At 40.1% G+C, this 20,386-nt stretch overlaps 1 protein-coding gene across 1 annotated transcript in view; it reads right to left on the reverse strand.

Moving 5' to 3' along the window:
* Efhb (EF-hand domain family member B) overlaps positions 1-20,386 on the reverse strand; it is a 71,256-nt gene that overhangs the window by 26,035 nt on the left and 24,835 nt on the right. Inside the window, exons 5-6 of the mRNA XM_059281589.1 lie at positions 18,798-18,908; positions 1,032-1,161 (exon numbers count right to left, since the gene is read on the reverse strand). Coding sequence (XP_059137572.1) covers positions 1,032-1,161; positions 18,798-18,908 — 241 coding nt within the window. The remainder of the gene's footprint in view (positions 1-1,031; positions 1,162-18,797; positions 18,909-20,386) is intronic.

The following is a 20,386-nucleotide window of genomic DNA, read 5'->3' on the forward strand; positions in this document are numbered from 1 at the left end:
AAGGTGCAGATGAAATAGCAATGGAAGCCCCAGGATTGAAGAGGTTATGAGGAAGGTTGAAATTTTGCACCAAGAAGAAAGCCCACCAGAAGCTACTGGTGAATATGAAACCCAGTTGCAGCAGAAGATGCCAGTATTGAGATGCCAATACCATGGAATGACCACCAAGAACAGCAGTAGCCATGGACTGCCGTGACCTGGAACCTAGAAGACAGTGTGTGCTGCAAAGAGTAGAGCCGAAGAAGTAACCCAAGCCCTTTGCAGAAGCCCAGGAGATTGTGTGTGAATCCCATATACTAGACACTGAGTGATGCATACTGTTGGAGTTTGGTTTTACTTTGATCTGATTGTGAATGTGCCCTGGTTCTTCCCTCTTGAAGTAAAAAGGTATTTGACTTATTTTTTTATTTTATTTATTTAATTTTACACCCCAACCAGTTTCTCCTTCCTCCTCTCCTCCCATTCCCTCTCCCCATCTCTCCTCTACCCTGCCCCAGCCACTCCTTTTCTGTTTCTGTTCAGAAAAAGGCAGGTCTCCCATGGGTATCAACAAAGCATTGCATATCATGATGTCTCAGCCTGTGAGGTGCACCTGCATTTACATGTGTGTGTGCGCGTGCGCGCACACACATACACACAAATAAATAAAAATAGAATCTAAAGCAACAACAAAAATAAGTAAAAGCTAGGGTATGCCTGTAATTCCAACACTGGAAGGCTGAGGCAAGAGGACTGCCATAAATTCTAGGCTACTATAAGCTTCAGAGTGAGTCCCTGTCTAAAAAACAAGTCATGAAGTAATTTCAGAACAGCACAAACAAGAAAATAGTATCCTGGCTATCTCTGAAGGAACAAGACAGAATGGTGGTAGAAGTAAAGAAATCGCAAGATCTATTTTTTCTATGAATGTTATGTTGAATCATATTGACATATTTAATATCTCTTACAAATAAATTTTAAATAGGTAGTTATTCAAGTGCAAATGCTAAATCTCTAAGATTTACTGCTGGACCAGGTATAATCACACTTACAGTTGTAGTTCATGGAGCCAATGTAAAGTTTTGGCCATGGTGCGCCCATCATTAAAATGAGGTGTCGGGACTCCATACAAGTCAAACCTATGGAAACTTTGTGGGTTATACTTTCGGTTCTTTGCTTCTCCTGTGGGTAGTGAGAGCAGGGAAGAAGACTTCTGAGTTAAGCACCAAACCAAACAAACAAACAAACAAAAAACACCTTATCTTAGGGAAAGCACACTGTGTTCTCATTGGTATTGCATGAGTGGGACAAAGACCACAACTGTGCCCATATAGGGAGCTGTGCAGACTCAGCTACAGATGATAAAGACCCTCCCCTGCACATGCTGCAACACCATGGGATGTTATATCCAGAGCTCCTTGTGTTCATGTAGCCAGGTGTTGTAGCGCATGCCTATAATCTCAGTACATAGAAGCTGAGACAGGAGGACAGTGAGTTCCAGGCCTGCCTTGGCCACATAGTGAAGTCATATCTCAAAAGGCAAAAACAATAAAGTTGGAAAATCCTAAGTAAACAAATAAATAAATAAGTAACCTAAAACCAGTAAGACTAATAAGTAAATTTAGGAAAGTTGCAGGACACAAAATCAACATATAAAATTAACTGTGGGGGTCTCTGCAACTACCAGGGCTGGCAGACTGATGATCCACAGTCTGGTTCAACACAACTCAGTAGCCAGTGTTGGGTTAAACTTCTACAGTCTAACATTGGACAGTTCATTGCAGGCATATTTAAGCACAGTACAATTTAGGGAAAAAAATTTTTGATGTAACACAATCCTGTGTGCATAAAGAGGCATAATCACATCAAAACTCTTCTCAAAGTATATGTCATTTCTTTATGAAGATAGGTTGTAGGAGACCCGCTCCCATTTTTACCCCAGGGTACTCTTGAGGAGTGAGAAGTGAGAAATACTTAGATAGAAGGACAGAGGGGAAAGAGACAGATAGAAACACAGGATAGCTCGGGAGGGCCTGGATCCTTATCCACCAGCCCCTTCTGTCTCTTCTAAAGGGCTTTTTAAAGGAATGCCAAGGGGTGGAGCAAAACACCTCCCCTTAGCACATTCAAGTGCAGACCCTTCCAAACACCTGGTAATCATGCACATGGTCAAGAAATCCTCTAATGCAGCTCTGCTGTGGGCCTCCACAATAGGTTCCAGAGACAGGCTACAAGTATTATCTTGAAGGCCCTAGGAAGGATATGGTGTGGTCTCAGACATACAGATCCTGCAGAGGTCATCTGGGCTATTAGCAACCTCTGGTCCTTCTTGTGGGCATTTAGGTATGGCCTAACCCTGCAGATATCACAGATCACCTGGCTATTAACCACCTCCATTCCCAGCCTTCTGGATGGAAAAATAGGATATACATCTCTCCTGTTGAAGAGACTATCCTGTGTGTTTAACAATCCTAATGTCCCTAGTGCTTCTCCATGAGTGCAAGGACTTTTGTGCTCCCCAAAAATAACTACCTAGAACAAAAAAAAAAAAACAACAACTGACAAAGCAACCCCTTTTACAATAGCACCAGCTAACCAAATACTTAGGAATAAACTTGCTTTTTTCGGTTGCTGATCGGCTGGCTGATTAACTGTTTGGCTGGCTGGTTGGGTGGTTGGTTGGCTGAAGCTCAAATGCGTAGCCCTGCACCTAACAGGCAAGCTCTCTACCACTAAGCTACATCCCAAGCCATTGTTTTTCTGAAAGATGATCTCACTATGTTGTCCAGGATGGCCTCAAATTCATGGGTTAAAGAGATCATCCTATCCTACCCTCCTAATACCTGAGGCAATAGGCCCCACACTACCACACCTGGCACTTAGGAATAAATTTAGCAGAGAAGGTGAAAGACTTGTACACTGAAAACCATAGAACATTGTGGAAAGAAAATATAAATGGCACAAATGGAAGGATATTCTTTGTTCACTGATAACATTAAAATACTAGAACAGGTGAAATAGGTCAGTGAATAGAGGTTTGATTCAAGGACATATATGGTGGAGGGAGAAACCCAACTCAGAAAAGTTGTCCTCTCATCAGGTAGTCATAGGCACATGTAAATACACACACACACACACATTTTAAATGCCCATAATTCCCAAAGCAATACAGAGATTCCAACTCCTATCAATCTCAATAGCCTAGTACTTAGATGGAGGCAGAATAATCAGTACATTTTAAAACAATTTTATTTTTATTTATGTGTATATCTATGTATCTGTGTGTCTGACACATGTGTGTGGATACTGTTGGACTCTGGAAAAGTGCACTGGATCTCCTGGAGCTAGAGTTATAGGCAGTTGTGAACCACCCAATGTAGATGCTGAGAACCAAACTCAGGACCTCTGGAAGAGCAACAAACATTATTAATGGCTGAGCCATCTCTCCAGTCCAAGGATCAGGATTTTAAAATTGTGTGTGTGTGTGTGTGTGTGTGTGTGTGTGTGTGTGTATTATTTTAATTATGTGTATGGAGTGTGGTATGTACATGTGTCCATGGAAGAAGCCAGAAGCATCAGAGCACTTGCCTGGAGTTACAGAAAGTTGCAAGCTATCATGGGGTGCTAGGAACAGAACCTGGGTCCTCTGAATGAGCAACACAGACTCTTAACTGATGAGCCACCTTTTCAGCCCCAGGATCAGGATTTTAAAGTCATCTTTGGCTGCACAGCAAGTTCAAAGCATCGTGGGATACATAAGACCCTGTCTCCATAAATATATACATATAATTACATGACAAAAGCAGCCCAATAATAGAACTTGTGCTTTGAATGTCCAAAGCCTACTAGTCAATTCCCAGCAGCAAAGTATAATAAAATAAAACAAAATTATATTACAAAGCTGTAGCAATCAAAACAGTATGAATTGACTCAAAAACCTACACAAAAGCAGAGTATAATGGGGCCACTGCAATCACAGCATCAGGAGGCAATGGCAGAAGGATTATTATGAGTGTAAGTCTAACCTAATAGCAAGACCTTGTCTCAACAAAACAAGAAGTGTGCTATTGACATAAAGGACATGTATAAAGAGAGTGAAGGTTCATGCCTGTAAATCACAGTACTCAGGAGGCCAAAGGAGACTTTGAGTATAAAACCAGCCTGAGCCACACAGCAAGAGCATGTTTAAAAATAACAATCAAATGGATTTAGCAAACACCCCACAAAAATATTCCATCCAAGAGACAGCGAATATACACTCTTCCCTGGTACATGGAACTGTTTCTAAAATTGGTCACTGTTTAGGCCCCAAACCAAGCCTTAACAAATACAAAAATATTGAAATAATTCCCTTCATCATACCAGACCACAGTGATATAAAACTAGAAATTAACAGAAGACTAACCTCAGATATTACACAAATACTTGGAGACCATACTTTTGAATGAGCAGTGATTCACTGAAGAAATTAGGGAAGAAATTTCTAAATTCCTAGAATCAAATGAAAACAACAGCACGGACCACCAGAATCTGAGATATAGCTGTCCTAAAAGGAAAGTCTGTAGCCACAGAGATCATATTTTATAAAAAAAAATCATAGCTGGATGTCATGATGCAGCCCAAGACTTGGAAGGCAGAGGCCAAGTCTACATAGCAAGGAATAGGCCAGCCAGGGCTACACAGTAAGACTTTGCATCAAAAGAAAACAAAATCAGTGAGACAACCAAAAACATAGCTCAAGGTTCTAGAAAAAACAAACAAACAAAAAAGCAACTAACCACAAAGCAATAAACGCCAACCAAGAAATAATAAAATTAGGGCCAAAATTAATGAAATGCTAATGAAAAGAGTATATAGAGTTAATCAAACCAAGTATTGATTCCTTGCAAAAATCAACAAGACCAATAGCTCCCTAGCCAAACAAATCAAAAGAAAAAGAACACAAAAATTAATAAAATGACAAAGAAGAGTAACTTGGTGGTGGAGTGCTTGCCTAATATGCTTAAGGCACTACATCCAATCCTATGTACTGCAAGCAAAAGTAATGATAAATGGATTTAATTTTTGATGAAAAGAAACAGGAGTTATTATAAGCAACACCAATGAAATCCAGAAGGTTGTTAGGGTATATTTCAGAAACTATATTCCAAAAGGCTGGAAAACTTATAAGAAATGGGAAGTAGCATTATTTGCAGATGATATGATATAAATATAAAACCCTAAAAACTCCATCAGGAACCACAGCTGATAAACACTTTCACAAAAAAATCAGTAGCCTTTCTATATACCAGTCACAGACTGAGAAAGAAAGAAGGAAAACAATACCTCTCTCTCTCTCTCTCTCTCTCTCTCTCTCTCTCTCTCTCTCTCTCTCTCTCTCATACACACACATACACACACACACACACACACATAATGCAGTGGCCCCATTATACTCTGCTTTTGTGTATGTTTTTGAGTCAGTTCATACTGTTTTGATTGCTACAGCTTTGCAATATAATTTTGTTTCATTTTTATTATACTTTGTTACTGGAAATCGAATATATATATATCTCCAAGCAAATAAAAGACATAATAAAAACTTTAAGTCATTAAGGAAAGGGATTAAAGAACATATCATAAGATGGAAAAAATCTCCAGTGCTCATGAATAGGTAGGATTAATATAGAGAAATAGCTATCTTACCAAAAGCAATCTACAAATTCAATGCAATCCCCATCAAAATTCCAACACAATTCTTCACAGATCTTGAAAGGACAACTTTCGGATTCATATGGAAACATACACACACACACACACACACACACACACACACACACAAACAAACAAAGAAAAAACAGGATAGCTAAAACAACCCTAAATATTAAAAAGAACTGTTAGGGGTATCACCACCCCAATTTCAAGTTGTACTACAGAGCTATAGTAATGAAAATCAGCACAGCATTGGCATAAAAACAGACACATTGGTCAATAGAACTGAATTAAAGACCCAGACATAATTCCACATATTTTTGGACACCTGATATTTGATAAAAAAAAAAAAAAGCCAGAAATATACATGAGAAAAAAAAGACAACATCTTCAACAAATGGTGCTGGTCAAATTGGATGGTTGCATGTTAAAAAATGCAAATAGATTCATATCTATCACTCTGTATAAAACTCAACTCCAAATGGGTCGATGGCCTGAACATAAGGCCAGATACCCTGATCTGACAGAATAGAAAGTGAGAAATAGTCTTGAAGTCCTTGGCAGAGGAAAAGACTTTCTGAACAGAACACTGATAGCACAGGCACTAAGAACAACAATTAATAAATGGGATCTCATGAAACTGGAAATCTTCTGTATGGCAACAATACCATCATTCAGACAAAGAGACAGGCTACACAATGAGAAAAGATCTTAACCAATTAGAACAATAGATTTAGGTCAATACCTAAAATATATAAAGAACTGAAAGACAGGACATTAAGAAAACAAATAACCCAATTAAAAATTGAACTACAGAAGTAAGCACGGAGTTCAGAAAAGATGAAACACAAAATAGCTGAGAAACAAAGAAATATTCAACATCCTTAGTAATCAGGGAAATGCAAATCAAAACTACTTTGAGATTCCATCTTACACCAGTTCAGAATGGCCAAGATCAATAAAACAAATGATAGCTCATGCTGGGTTGTCATTTGTACAGTAAGGGGTAAGGATATGGGGAAAGGGGAACACTCATCCATTGCTGATGGGAGTGCAAACTTGTACAGCCACTATGGAAATCAATGTGGTGGTTCCTTAGGAAGCTGAAATAGATTTACCTGAAGATCCAGCTATGCAACTCTTGGGCATATACACAAAGAACTCTATATCCTATTACAAAGGCATTCACTCATCCATTTCACTGCTGCTCTATTCATAATAGCCAGAAATTGGAGACAGCATAGATGTTCATCAATGGATGAATGGATAAAGAAAATATGATGCATTTACACAATGGAATATTACTCATCTGTTAAAAAATGAAATTCTCAATTGGATGGATGGAGCTAGACAAAAATCATTCTGAGGTAACACAGACCCCAAAAGATAAATATGCTATGTATTCACTTATTTATGGATGTTAGCTGTTAAGTCTTCAATAATTGGTTACTATCCATATAATCACTGAGGTAGGTATAGACTAAGGGATTGAGTGGGGGGAGGATCTGCTGAGGAAGGGGAAATAGAGTATATAGTTATGCATGGACAAGGGGTGACCTGAATGGGAGAATTAAATGGAGACAGTGAGGAAAGAGGGGGGATGAGGAAAGGAAAACTGAAACTAAGGGCCATTTGAGGGGTCATATGGAAACCTAATACCATAGAAGCTTTTTAAAATAAACACATTTATGAAAGAAATGTAAATGGAGTCACCAAATAATTGAGAAAACAATGTCCCAAATGGACTTTTCTTGTCACCAAATGAAACCTCCAGTGTCAGGGATGAGTTACATCTAATTGAGTTGTTGGCCAAAGGGGCCTCAGGGAAACCACAAACCCAAGCTATTGCCAAGGCTATTGGTTGTTTTCCACAAACTGATGGTAAAGCCTTATTGTTGAAGACAACACATACACAACACACTGAACATAGAGAAATGGAGCTGGTGGCGCTCTAGAGCCTTTACCCCTACTGACTAGTACTCATAGTCTTAGAAGGTACTCTGCATGATATCAAAGGACAAAGGAAAACACCAACCGAGCTACAAACCCTGAATGATACACTGGTGTAACGGTGGCACAAATATTGTGGATGTAACTCACCACTATCCGACTGGATTTAAGAGACACTCCATGGAACCCATTCCTGACAGTGCTAAAGTGGCCAAGAACCTGAGACAGGCCATGAGCCTAGGAGAAAACCAAATATTATTATTCTGCCAATGAAATGGCTCCTAATGACTTTCTGCTATATCCAGAGATTAGTGTCTCACTCAGCCATCATCAGAGAAGTTTCCTCTGGCAGTAGATGGGATCCAATATGGAGACCCACAAATGCACAATGTGCAGAGAGTGAGAGACTTTGGAACACTCAGGCCTAAATAGGAGGTCTTCATCAAATCCTTCCTCTCAAGGATCAGGGATCTACGTAGAAAAGAAGGCTGAAAGATTGTCAGTCAGAGGGAAAAGAGTACACCAAGGAAACAGTGTCTTCTAGACACAACAGGACTGATGCACATATGAATGCACAGATACTGTGGCAGCATGCACAAAGCTTGCACAGATTTAAGCCAGATAGGATCCCAGCACTGAGAGGTAGAAGTAGACATGAGTTCCCATCTCTAACTAAGAAATTATCTCCAATTGACAATTACTTGCAAAGGAAAAATTAGCTTTCTCTAATGGAGTCTCACTGGGTAGATAAACCACACTTAAATGTAGGCCCAGCAGAAGATGACCAAAATAAAACAAACTCAATGGTATTTTTGTAGAGTTTTTGTCTCATATTGGTCTGCTTGGGTATTTTTTTTTATCTTAGAGTCTTTTGCTTACACATTATGGTTTATGACTTTCTGTTTTTTTGTTTTTTGTTTTTTGTTTTTGTGTGTGTGTGTGTGTGTGTGTGTTTCTTTTTCTTTTTTCTCTTTTTTCTGTTTTTTGGGGTTTTTTTATATGCCTGTTTTCTAAACATACAGAGAAAGAAAGCATAGAGTTTAGTGGGTAGGAGGTGAGAATGATCTGGTGGAGGGGATGAAAGGGGAGGGGAAATCATGATCTGAATATGTTGTAGGAAAAAATTTATTTTCAATTAAAAATAGTGGAAAATGTAGCATTATTCTAATTAGTCTTATTAATAAAAACCTGGAGTCAAATATCAGTGTGAAAGTTGAAAGATCAGAGAAGCAGAGCAGCAGCCACTAGAGACTTCTTACCTCTACAAATCCTCATACCGAAAGGGGGCTGAGATCCTGTCTCCATCCACCTTATATTCCTGTCTCCATCTCCCGAGTGCTGGGATTAAAGGCTTGTGCAACCACCGCCTGGCCTCTATGGTTAACTAGTGGCTAGCTCTGCCCTCTGATCTCCAGGTAAGATTTATTTGTCAGAACACAAACAAAATATCATACAACGGCAAAAATGTGCTATAGATCCTAATATGAAAAAAATTACAAAATATTCCATTCAGCAAAATGAATCAACTGGGATTATATTGTAGGGCCCTGGCCCTCCCATCTTGAGTAAACTATTGCCTGCTTGCCAACCTTGACCAGATGTCCTCCCTATGTTGATTGCCTTACAGTTTCCTTCTTCCTGAACGCTCACTGGAGGTTCTTTGTTCATGTATCCTGCATTTGGTATAAACAGCTTAGATGCAAGAATGTAGAACATTCGGTAGTGAACTTCTGCCCTCTGGGGTTCCTCCATTGTGCTGTAAGCCTGTATTTAAGGTTTCCTCCCTCCTTCAATAAATGGCATTTGGCATTCTGCTGTGGCAAATGACTGGCTGTTTTTTGTCTCTATTTTTTAATCCACAACCCCTCGCTCGGACATGGTGAACGGGTGATGGTAGCACGGACGCTACTGCAACAAATGGAGGTTCCACCGAGATCCGAGAAAGAAGGGACGTCGCTGATGGACACCTGAGGAAGGTTGGCCAGCAATTTAAAGGAAAAAGAAAAGGTAATGGTGAATTGAATTGAAATGGGTGCAGCTAGCTCACAGTCAGTTAATTGGACTGTTGAAGCAGGAGAGCACCGAAGTTAAGAAGGGCAAGACAGCTAAAGATTTCATGAAAATAAAAAAGGAAATCTTCCCAATGGAGAAGAGGGAAGGAAAGGAAATTTCCCGTTAGAAAAGGGAGAAAAATTTTAATCAAGAAAATAAGGATTTTCCTGGTAAAAGGGGGAAAAATTTTGAAACTAGGCCTAAAGATTGGGGCCCTGCAGAGGAAGGATGAACAAAAGAGAAAAGCTTCTTCCCAGTGGTAATGGAGGAAGAAAAGACTCTTTCCAATTTTAGAATTTTCAGGATAGCTGAAACTCTGAGCTCTTTCTGCCTGCCAGTGCAGAGCGGCAGCATCTGAATTACAAAGAATCAGCAGGTAGGACTCATTGCTGCTGGATGAACAAGCAAGCAAGCCCAGAGCTGAAAGTTTTGCTGTCTGTTTGCTTAATTTTGGTTTAAATGTTTTTTTATTTTTCCCTCAGAGCAGGAATAATTCAATATTTAGGATCCCTTCATGGGAAATGTTTTTCCCTTAATGGTGGGAATAACTCATTATTAGGTAATCCCTTCATGGGTGTAAGAAGTTTAAACTGGAGGGCACGGGTGTGGGCCTGTGCAGTGGACAAAGGCACAGCAGACAAAAGCATGTGTGGTGGTGAGATTGCCTGGAGCAGCAGGCAGGCAGGCAGGTCCACGCTGGTGGGAGGCATAGCCACCAGGCCGACAAGAGGAATGGACTCGCCAGTGGGCAAGCCAGCAGAGGCCTGGGAAGGGACTAGTGCTAAAAGTTTAAACAGGCCCAACTTCTGGTGAAAAATGGTTTCGGTCAGGACATGGAATGCTAAGTCAATGCTGTTTGAATAAAGGATGTTCTGTTCTTTTGATTGTATTAATAAATGTTTGGATGAATGGTTGATTCTCATGGTAGATAAACTAAAGGAACAGGATGCATAATTTTGAACTATATATTAGGTATGCTCTTGTCTGTTGATCATTACTGAAAATTTGGCTCTGCTCTTTAAGTTGCTTTCTAGAATTCTATAGAAACGTAACACCTGAAATGGATTGGGTTATTAGCTTATTAAATAATGTTGTTGCTAAGAAACCCATAAAAAATAATCTCTTACTGATAAAGAGGTTACAAAATTATTTTTCCAGTAAATAAAATGCAAGTAAATTGTTTAGTCCACATGTTAATAATTGGCTATTTGTGCTAATGTGTTATTTGGAATCTATAAAAAAGGATCCTCTTTTTAAGATTTTATAAAAATACTCAAGAGTATTACCTAAAGTTACCCCTTCAAATCCTATAGATTGTATTTAATCCTTTTATAATTGGCATATGTAAAAAGGACCATAGAAACAGAAGCTGGTGATAGAATTGCTCAATTATTATTGCTTTCATATTTTAAATGCAAAATGGTGCCTATATGTAGAACTACTGGAGGCTTTGGAAGTACAGGAGAAAAGGTGTTTTGACAAACAGTTATCAATGACAAACAGCCTAAATTAGAAGTAAAATTATATGGGATTGAGATTGGAAGATTATTGGATTCTGGTGCTGGATATATCTATAATTTCACAAGAATTCTGAGATCCCAATTGGCCCCTTAAAAATTCCACCTCTAACCTACAAGGTATCAGCACAGCTCAGACGCCATTACAGAGCAGGCTACTCTTAAATTGGAAGGATGAGGAAGGTCATGCAGGAACTTTTCAACCCTTTGTGCTACCTGACATTCCAATGAACTTGTGGGGACAGGATGTGTTAGATGGTATGGGAGCAGTGCTTACAACACAGCCTGTACAACAGATGCTGAAGACTCAGGGCTACTGTCTGGGAAGGGGCTTAGGGAAAATGTTGCAAGGAGACCCACTCCCTGTGGCAGACAAAAGCTGTGTCACTAGATGTCCTGGGGATACTAGAGGATTAGGGTCTTTTCCATAGGGGTCACTGCACAGCAGCCTTCGATAATACAACTGATAAAAATCACTTGGAAAAGTGATGACCCTGTGTGGGTGGAACAGTGGCCCCTTACTAAAGAAAAACTGGAGGCTGCAAACACATTAGTTAAGGAACAGTTAGATGTTGGACATATCATTCCTTCCACTTCACCTTGGAACTCACCTATATTTGTTATTAAAAAGAAGTCAGGAAAATGGAGGCTATTACAGGATCTTAGAGCTGTAAATAATACCATGCTTCTTATGGGAGCAACACAGCCTGGTTTGCCTGCCCCTGTGGCAATTCCTAAACATTGGCATTTAATTATGATTGACTTATATTATTGGCTGCTAAACATAAAAAACTTGTTTTTGATGCCTTTTCTAAATTACAAGAGGTTCTTAGCCTGGCTAATTTACAAATACCCCCAGAAAAGGTACAGGTATCTTTTCCTATCGTTATTTAGGTCATGAATTGTTACGCACAGGCATACATCCACAAAAGATTACACTGTATACGGAGCAGCTACACACACTTAATGATTTCCAAACCTTTCTGGGAGATATTCAATGGCTTCAGTCTACTTTAAAGGTTCCAATAGATCAGCTTCGTCCTTTGTATGATGTCTTAAAGTGCGACCCTGACTCTTTATCTCTCCGTAAATTAACAGCTGAAGGGCATACAGCCCTACAATGTGCAAGAGGCCCTGGAGCAGGCTCATGTGCAATATATAGATCTTTTTTCTCCCTTATTGTATTTGATATTTTGTTTTTCTCATTCACCCACTGGAGTGTTTTGGCAAACAGGTTCTATTCTATGGGTACATTCCCCAGCTTCTCCAGCAAAAACCATTACTCCTTATCCTCAGGCTGTTGCTCAGATTATATTTAAGGGAATCAAGATCAGTGTTCAAACTTTTGGTAAAGAGCCAGATATTGTGGTGACCCCATACACCCAGTCTCAAATAGCATGGTTGCAAGCTAATGATAATGATTGGACCATATTGACATGCTCCATGCAGGATCAGTTTGATACTCACTACCCCTCCAATGATGTGTGTCAATTTTTTAAATTGCATCCTGTTATATTTCCCAAGATAGTACAGATGACTCCTATTCCTCAGGCCCGTGTGTTATTTACTAATGGCACTTCACGTGGTTTTGCTGCGGTGGTTTCTGGTAACATAGTGAAGAGAATGAAAGCCCAGGGCACTTCTGCCCAGATGGCAGAGGTACAGGCACTGTTGCTTGCTTTGCAGATGTTTTCTGATGAGAGTGTAAATATTTATACTGATAGCCAATATGTGTCATGTGCCATTACGCTTTTGGAAACAACAGCCTACATACCATCTATTTCTCCCATTCATGAATATTTATTGCAAGTGCAAGGTCCCGCTCACATAACCTTTATGTGGGCCATATTGCCTGGACCTCTAAGCAAAGGTAATCAGAGGGCTGATGCCATTACTCGTATGGCTGTCACATTAATTTGTTCTGCCTTTGAAAAGGCTACTCAGTTGCATCAAAGTTATCATCTTAATGCTGGATCTCTTCGTCATCACACGGGCATAACCCGGGAACAAGCCATCCAGATAGTTAAATCATGTCCTATCTGTGATGAATTTTTACCTGTTCCTCATTTGAGAGTTAATCCCTGAGGACTTTTACCTAATCATGTGTGGCAGATAGACATCACACATATGCCTCCCTTTGGAAAATTACAATATGTCCATGTGTATATTGATACACATTCTTCTCTAATTTTTGCCTCTGCTCATTCAGGGGAAAAGGTTAAGGATGTAAAGAATCATTGTCTTCATGCTTTTGCTTATATGGGAGTGCCAAAATGCATAAAGACTGATAATAGTCTCTCCTACAGCAGTACAGGATTTTCAAAATTCTGCCAAGATTTTTCTATTGTTAATAAGAATGGTATTCCTTATAATCCTCAAAGACAGGCTATAGTAGAATGCTGGCATCATACCTTAAAAACATATTTTGCTAAAGTAAAAAGGGGATCTAGGGGTTCATCTCTCCTCTCCACATTCTATTCTTTCCCTTGTTTTATGACACATGTGTACATATATATGTGTATGATGCGTTGTGTGATGTGTGTGCATATATATGTGCTGTGGGATGGTCTGTATGTTGCTCTGATTGGTCAATAAATAAAACATTGATTGGCCAGTGGCCAGGCAGGAAGTATAGGCGGCACTAACAGAGAGGAGAATTGAGAGAACAGGAAGGTGGAGGGAGACCAGCTACAAATGGCGCCCAACATGTTGGTGAGAGTTTCCACCTAAAACCTGAGAAAAAAGATTCTAAAACGGAGCTAAAAACAGTTCCTAGTTGTCTCTCTCAAATTAGCGGCAGCCTGTGTGTTTGAGCTACTATGGCGGGTTCCTGGCGTGCATGCTCGACCTGCAGTATGGCGGGAATGAGGCCTCTGCAAGTGGCACATTAAGCTGGGCCTCTGCAAGTGGCACATTAAGCTGTGTGGTGGATTTAGTCTTTGCTAGTACAAAAAAAAAAAAAAAAAAGAGGTTTCTGGGCTATACGCTGCTTTGATAGAAGCATAGACCCACTATTTCTGAGAGTTGATGGCTCCCAGAGCTGGTGAAAAAACATACCACTGCCATGTTGGGAAGCTGCAGTGGGCAGAGCCAACAGCCACAGTGCTGTTTCAGTCTTAAAATGCTGCAGTTTAAAGCAATAGGTTCAAGGTAATATAAAAAATAAGCCACATAAAGATGGCTACCACACAGAGAATCTGGATTATGTTGTCTTTGATATTCGAAACTGAAGAAAAACATTTGATTGTAAAAGCTGTTGAGTTATGCCAAAATGTATACTTTAAAGGTACCTTGACTTCAAAATTTGGATGTAAGGATATGTTGCTTTGGAAAGGAGGCTATGCTTTTGTTTCCACAGAAAGCCAGAGGCTATGGATTTGTTCCAGATTAAGATACATCAGATTTGACCAGCCAAGACCCCCTGGAAGGTCTCCAATGACACCAAGGCCCAGATGATCCAACATCCAGAACTGTTGCAAGGTAACTGGCTCAGATGATACACCCTCAACGGACTACTCCATAATCCTAAAATGTTCTTTGTGTCCCCATAAGATACAGTGCCCCCCTCCAGCAGGAAGTAGTAAGAGAAGCTACGCCCAAATTCCCAAATATACCAAGCTGGCTTTGGAGATGTGTAGAAGTTAAAACCTTCCTTTAAAAAAAAGAAAGAAAGAAAAAAAAAAGAAAAGGGGAAGTGCTGTGGGATGGTCTGTATGTTGCTCTGATTGGTCAATAAATAAAACACTGATTGGCCAGTGGCCAGGCAGGAAGTATAGGTAGGACTAACAGAGAGGAGAACTGAGAGAACAGGAAGGTGGAGGGAGACACTGCCAGCCACCGCCATGACAAGCAGCATGTGAAGATGCCGATAAGGCACGAGCCACGTGGCAAGGTATAGATTAATAGAAATGGATTAATTTAAAATGTAAGAACTAGATCGCTAGAAGCCTGAGCCATTAGGCCAAACAGTTTAAACAATATAAGCATCTGTGTGTTTATTTTATAAGTGGGCTGTCGGACTGCCGGGGTTTGGTGGGACCGGAGAGAAAACTCTCCAGCTACATATATGTGCATGTGTTCATGTATGTGGGTGTGCTGTTTCGTAGCATGCATGTAGAGGTCACATGACAGCCTTAGGTTACGTGTTGGTCCTCACCATATACTTTGTCTGAAACAGGGTCTCCTTGCTGTTTTCTGCCACTGCATAGCCAGGCTAGTTGGCCTGTGATATTCTAAGCCTTCTCCAGACTGGAGTTACAGACACATATTACTCTGCTCAGCTTCATGTGGATTCTGAGGATTTAAACACAGTCCCTCACACTTGTGCAGTAAGCACTTTACCAACTCAATACATTCAGCCCTATTCTAAATAGTTTTCTTTTTTTATGAATTAAATTTTTTCATTTATTTTACATCCCATCCACAGTTTTCTCTTCCTCTTCTCCCCATACCCTCACCTCCCCTCTGCTCCCTCCCATCCAACTCCTTCTCTGTTTCTGTTAAGAAAGGGCAGACCTCCCATGGGTGTCAACAAAACATGGCATTTCAAGTTGAGGTAGGACTAAGCTCCCTTTGTATTAAGGTTGGGTGAGGCAACTTAGTATAGGGAATAGGTTCCCAAAAGCCAGCTCAAGCGTTAGGGACAGGTCCTGATCCCACTGTTAGGATTCCTACAAATAGACCAAGCTACACAACTATCACACAAATGGAGAGGGCCTAGGTCAGTCCCATGTAAGCTCCCTAGCTGTCAGTCCAAAGTCTGTGAGCTCCTATGAGCCCAGATCTAAATACTTTTTAAACACCCACCAATTCACACGTGCACACACATACATATACACAGACATACACATACACACACATATTTAGTCATGGTTATCTTTTGTTTGTATTGTTTTGTTGTAGATTATTGTTGCTTTGGAACAGAGTCTCATATAGCCAAGGATAGCCTAAAAGTCCTGGCATCCTCCTACATAAGTCATCATGGCCAGCTCCAAATTAAATATTCCTACCATACCAGGTATAATGACACATTCCTATAATCTCATTGGGAGATGAAGATAGGAGGATCAGAAGATCAAGGCAATCTTCAGCTGTGGACTAAACAAGGCAAAATGTGATTTTCATAAGAAATGTGGGAGGGCAGGAGGAAAAAAGGAAAGAAAAAAAGGCAGGTCAGGGAAGCAGCGGGAGACAGATAAAGAAAAGAGTCAAAGGCATCAGAAGGATACTATGTTCAAGTGAGCAAGGACATTAGCAGTTGGAGTCAGAGGTAGAGATTATCAGGCCTTGGGAACACATTAAGAAGTGTAGGAAACAGCAGATATTAGTTGAGAAAGAAGAGAATGGCAGATCCCAGATGGGGCTTTCTCAAGACCCAAATCAGAGCCTAATTCACTTCTTTAATCTATCAAGACTAGCATTCACATATTTTTTAATTGAGTTGTAGTTTACAGCAATATCAAATTTATAATGTTGGTCCTTAAAATGATTCTAGTACTGTGATGTCATTACATAAGAACACTTAATTCTTGCGGGCTGCAAGAATATATTATAGAGATTCACCTGTGTATTATAAAGCTATACTTTGACTGACAAAGGGTCTGTCAAATTGGAAGCCATTTATCATGGAATATTTGGTGATACACAGCCTTAATATTCAGCTGTGCCTTGCTATGAATTTCTTGTGGGCCCATATATTACTAGACCATTTGGCAAACAGTTCAGCTTCTCAGACCTGCTGAACCTCCAGGTAATTAACTTCCCTGCTGAGCCTAGGAGACAAGCAGGCTGTAGATGCATAGCTTTGCTTCTTGTACAAATGGAGCTCAGACCATCCCCTTCCTTCAGGCCTAGGGCTATGGCAGAGAGATTGACTGAGGACAATAGGGCTTTTTGCATAACCAAGTGCAGTGAGGACTAGAGCAGAATTCCAGAGGCAGACACAGAACCATGTGGCCAGAGATAACAGAAGAAGACAGAGATTCTGTAGAGGGTAAAGCAGATCTCTAGGAGAGTTTTCTGAGAGCCAGGAGTAAGAAGCTAGGAAGGCAAAATGGAGGATGAAGGGACAGAGGACATAGATGAGGTCAAAGGCACAGGAGCTTACTTTTTAGTACAGGAAAAGTGGGCACAGAGAGGAGTTGAATGTGAGGATGGAGCTGAAGCTGTATAGAGTTTTGTCATAGAGAAATAAAGTAAACGAACAAAAAAAACCATGGTGTATGTAGATTCCTTTCCCTCAGATGACCCCACACCAGATGAAGTGTCTTTCCCAGGACTCTGGGAGGAATTTTCTCAGGGTTGGTCTTGGGAAAATTCAGTTATCTTTGTTACCTTTACTTAATAGCTGATGGTTATTGTTCTAGGCACCAGGCTAAGAATTTTTGCATGTACTCATCTCTCACAAGGATACTATGCCACTGAAGAACTAAGAAGGATTGATGATCAGGTATGTAAACTCTCAAGTTCTAAGACAGGATTTGAACCTAACCTATCCAATCCATAAACCTGCACACTTGGCCAAGATTGGTGTTGCATGCCCACAGTCCCAGCTAGACAGGGGGAATGAGAAGGAAGGATTACTTAAGTCTAGGAATTTACGAGCATCCTGGGCAATACAGATTCTTCCTTATGTATGGTAAGGGGTGGGGCTGAGATTGTAATAAGAAATCATTAAAACTAAAAACCACTAAATAAAATAAGAACATATAACATATCATCTGATGTTTCCCTTTACAATTGTTTTGTATGTGCATGTGCATGGTGGGGTGGGGAGTGTACCACAGTGCACATGTAGAAGACAACTTTTTATACTCTGCTCTCTCAACAGCTTTATGTGGGGTCTGGGGATTAAACTCTGGTCACCAGGCTTGCATGATAAACTCCCTTACCCAATGAACCATCACTACAACTGATTTTTCATTTTAATAATACATGTATGTCTACATTTCTTTTATTGTTGTCCTTGCTGTTTTGAGGCAAGGTCTGTCTCACTGTAGCCAAGAATGATCTAGAATTCACTCTGCAGCTCAGAGTCCTCAAACTTAAGGCACAGCCTCCTGAATGCTGAGATTATAGGAGTAAGTTACCATACCTTTTTCTTTTCTTTATTTTTTTCCTTTCTTTCTTTCTATTTATTTATTTACTTATTTTTCAGGACAGGGTCTCACTATATAGCCCAGGCAGGCCTAGAACTCACAGAGATTTGCTTGCCTCTGCCTCCAGAGTGCTGGGATTAAACGCCTGTGCCACTGTGCCTGGCTCTTTATTGTTTGTTTGCTTGCTTGCTTGCTTGCTTCTTTTTTAATATACAGCTTCACTATGTACACCATGCTAACCTGACACTTGGAATCCTCTCTCAGCCTCTTGGGTGCTGGGATTATAATCATGTAACACCATGCCTAGCTAGTTCTATATTTTATGAATTTGATACATTAATCTATGTGTTCTCAGCTACTAAGATTTATGACGCTACAAATGACAGTAAATTGCCTCCTATTGACCAACCTCATCATCCCTCAGGGGTCTAAATTCACAAACATTATGCTCTGTCTTTTTGACAAATCTGAAGGTCCCATATCCTCAGCCTCACTTCATACTGAGTCTTACCTGCAAAATAATCATGGTGAGAGACAATATACAAATCGTGTCCTTCCTGTCCTTCTTTAATCACGTCTTCAAAGGATTTTGGTGGATTCACAGTGTCACTAGCAGACAGTTCTGAAGGAAGAATCAATGAGATCAATATTAAGGGCTCCTATATATTTGTTGTGTATATAAACTACAGCAAAAGACAAATGTGGTCTAAGCTACATAAGCTACACAGAATGCCTTAGAGATCAATCACATGGCCAATATAAGTGAATGTTTATAAGCAAAAACAAGATGAGCTGGACATAGTGGCACATGCCTAGACTCTCAGCACTTAAAGGTGGAGGAAGGACCAGGATTTCAAGGCTGGACTACAGAGTGAATTTGAGGCTAGCCTGGGCTATGTAAGACCCTGTCCTAAAAGAGTGGAGTGAAGGAGAGAGAAGGAGAAGTGAGGAGGAAGAGAGAGAGGGAGAGGGGAGAGGAAGACAGAGGAGGAAGAAGAGGGGAGGAGGAGAGGGAAGGGAAGGAGAGAGGCAGGGGAGAGAATGAGTCTATGTATCATTTTGCTGTAGAGCCCTGAGAATTCTGAAGATCAGAACTCTGCCAGAGCCACTCAAGTTATCCTCCACCATACTCCAACTCCAGTTAAATTCTCAGCCCTGAGACTCTAGACAGTTCTGCTTTACTTTTATTTCCAACTTCCTAAGAGAATGCAAGCAAATATGAAATAAAAGTTAGCAACATTAATGTCCAGTGGGATGTGATGTACAAATTTTGGCAGCTGTAAATTGGAGCATAAACATCTAGTCTGTTTTCATCTGAATCTCTATTCTCATCATAGCCAGAGATAACAGGGAACTCATGGAATCATGAAGAAATTCCTCTTCCCACAAATCCTCAGTTTGCATACAGTGAGTTGTCTTGTTTCACTTACTATTCTTCTCACAGGGCAGAGTTGGGAAATCTGAAGCCCCAGGCCAGTCTGGAATATATAGTGAGACCTCATCTTAAAACAAAAAGTGAAAAGATCCCTGAGAATGCAGGTTAAAGGTAGAACACTTGCCTAGCTTGTTCAAGGCCCAAGGTTCAATTTATAGTAGAGGAAAATTTCCTATAAAACACTACTTGAAGATTTTTAGATGTTTTATTTTTAATGTACAAAGAAATAATATGTCTCTTTTGTTGGGTAGAGATCTTGAATGATAATTCAAGCCCCACAGCATGGCTTACATCTGTAATCCTAGTGCTTGGGAAATAGAGGCAGAAAAATCAATGTGAGTGTGAGGATGGACTACAGAGTAAGACATCTTGTCTTGCAAACACAAAAAAATAATTTGAGGAAGAGCACTTAGTTGAACTTAATGATGACTATATCCTGTTGTAGAATATTATTTTAAGATGTATTACTTTTGCTTATGCTGTGGAACATTTGTTTAATGACGCAAAGATGTGTTGCATTTTTTTATGTTGCATTTGTTTAACTCTGTGTTACTTTGCCTGTCTAAAACACTGATGGTCTAATAAAGAGCTGAACAGCCAATAGCAAGGCAGGAGAAAGGATAGACGGGGCTGGCAGGCAGAGACATAAAAGAAGAGGAGAAATC

This window comes from Peromyscus eremicus, chromosome 16_21, assembly GCF_949786415.1.
Source record: "Peromyscus eremicus chromosome 16_21, PerEre_H2_v1, whole genome shotgun sequence".
NCBI lineage: Eukaryota > Metazoa > Chordata > Mammalia > Rodentia > Cricetidae > Peromyscus > Peromyscus eremicus.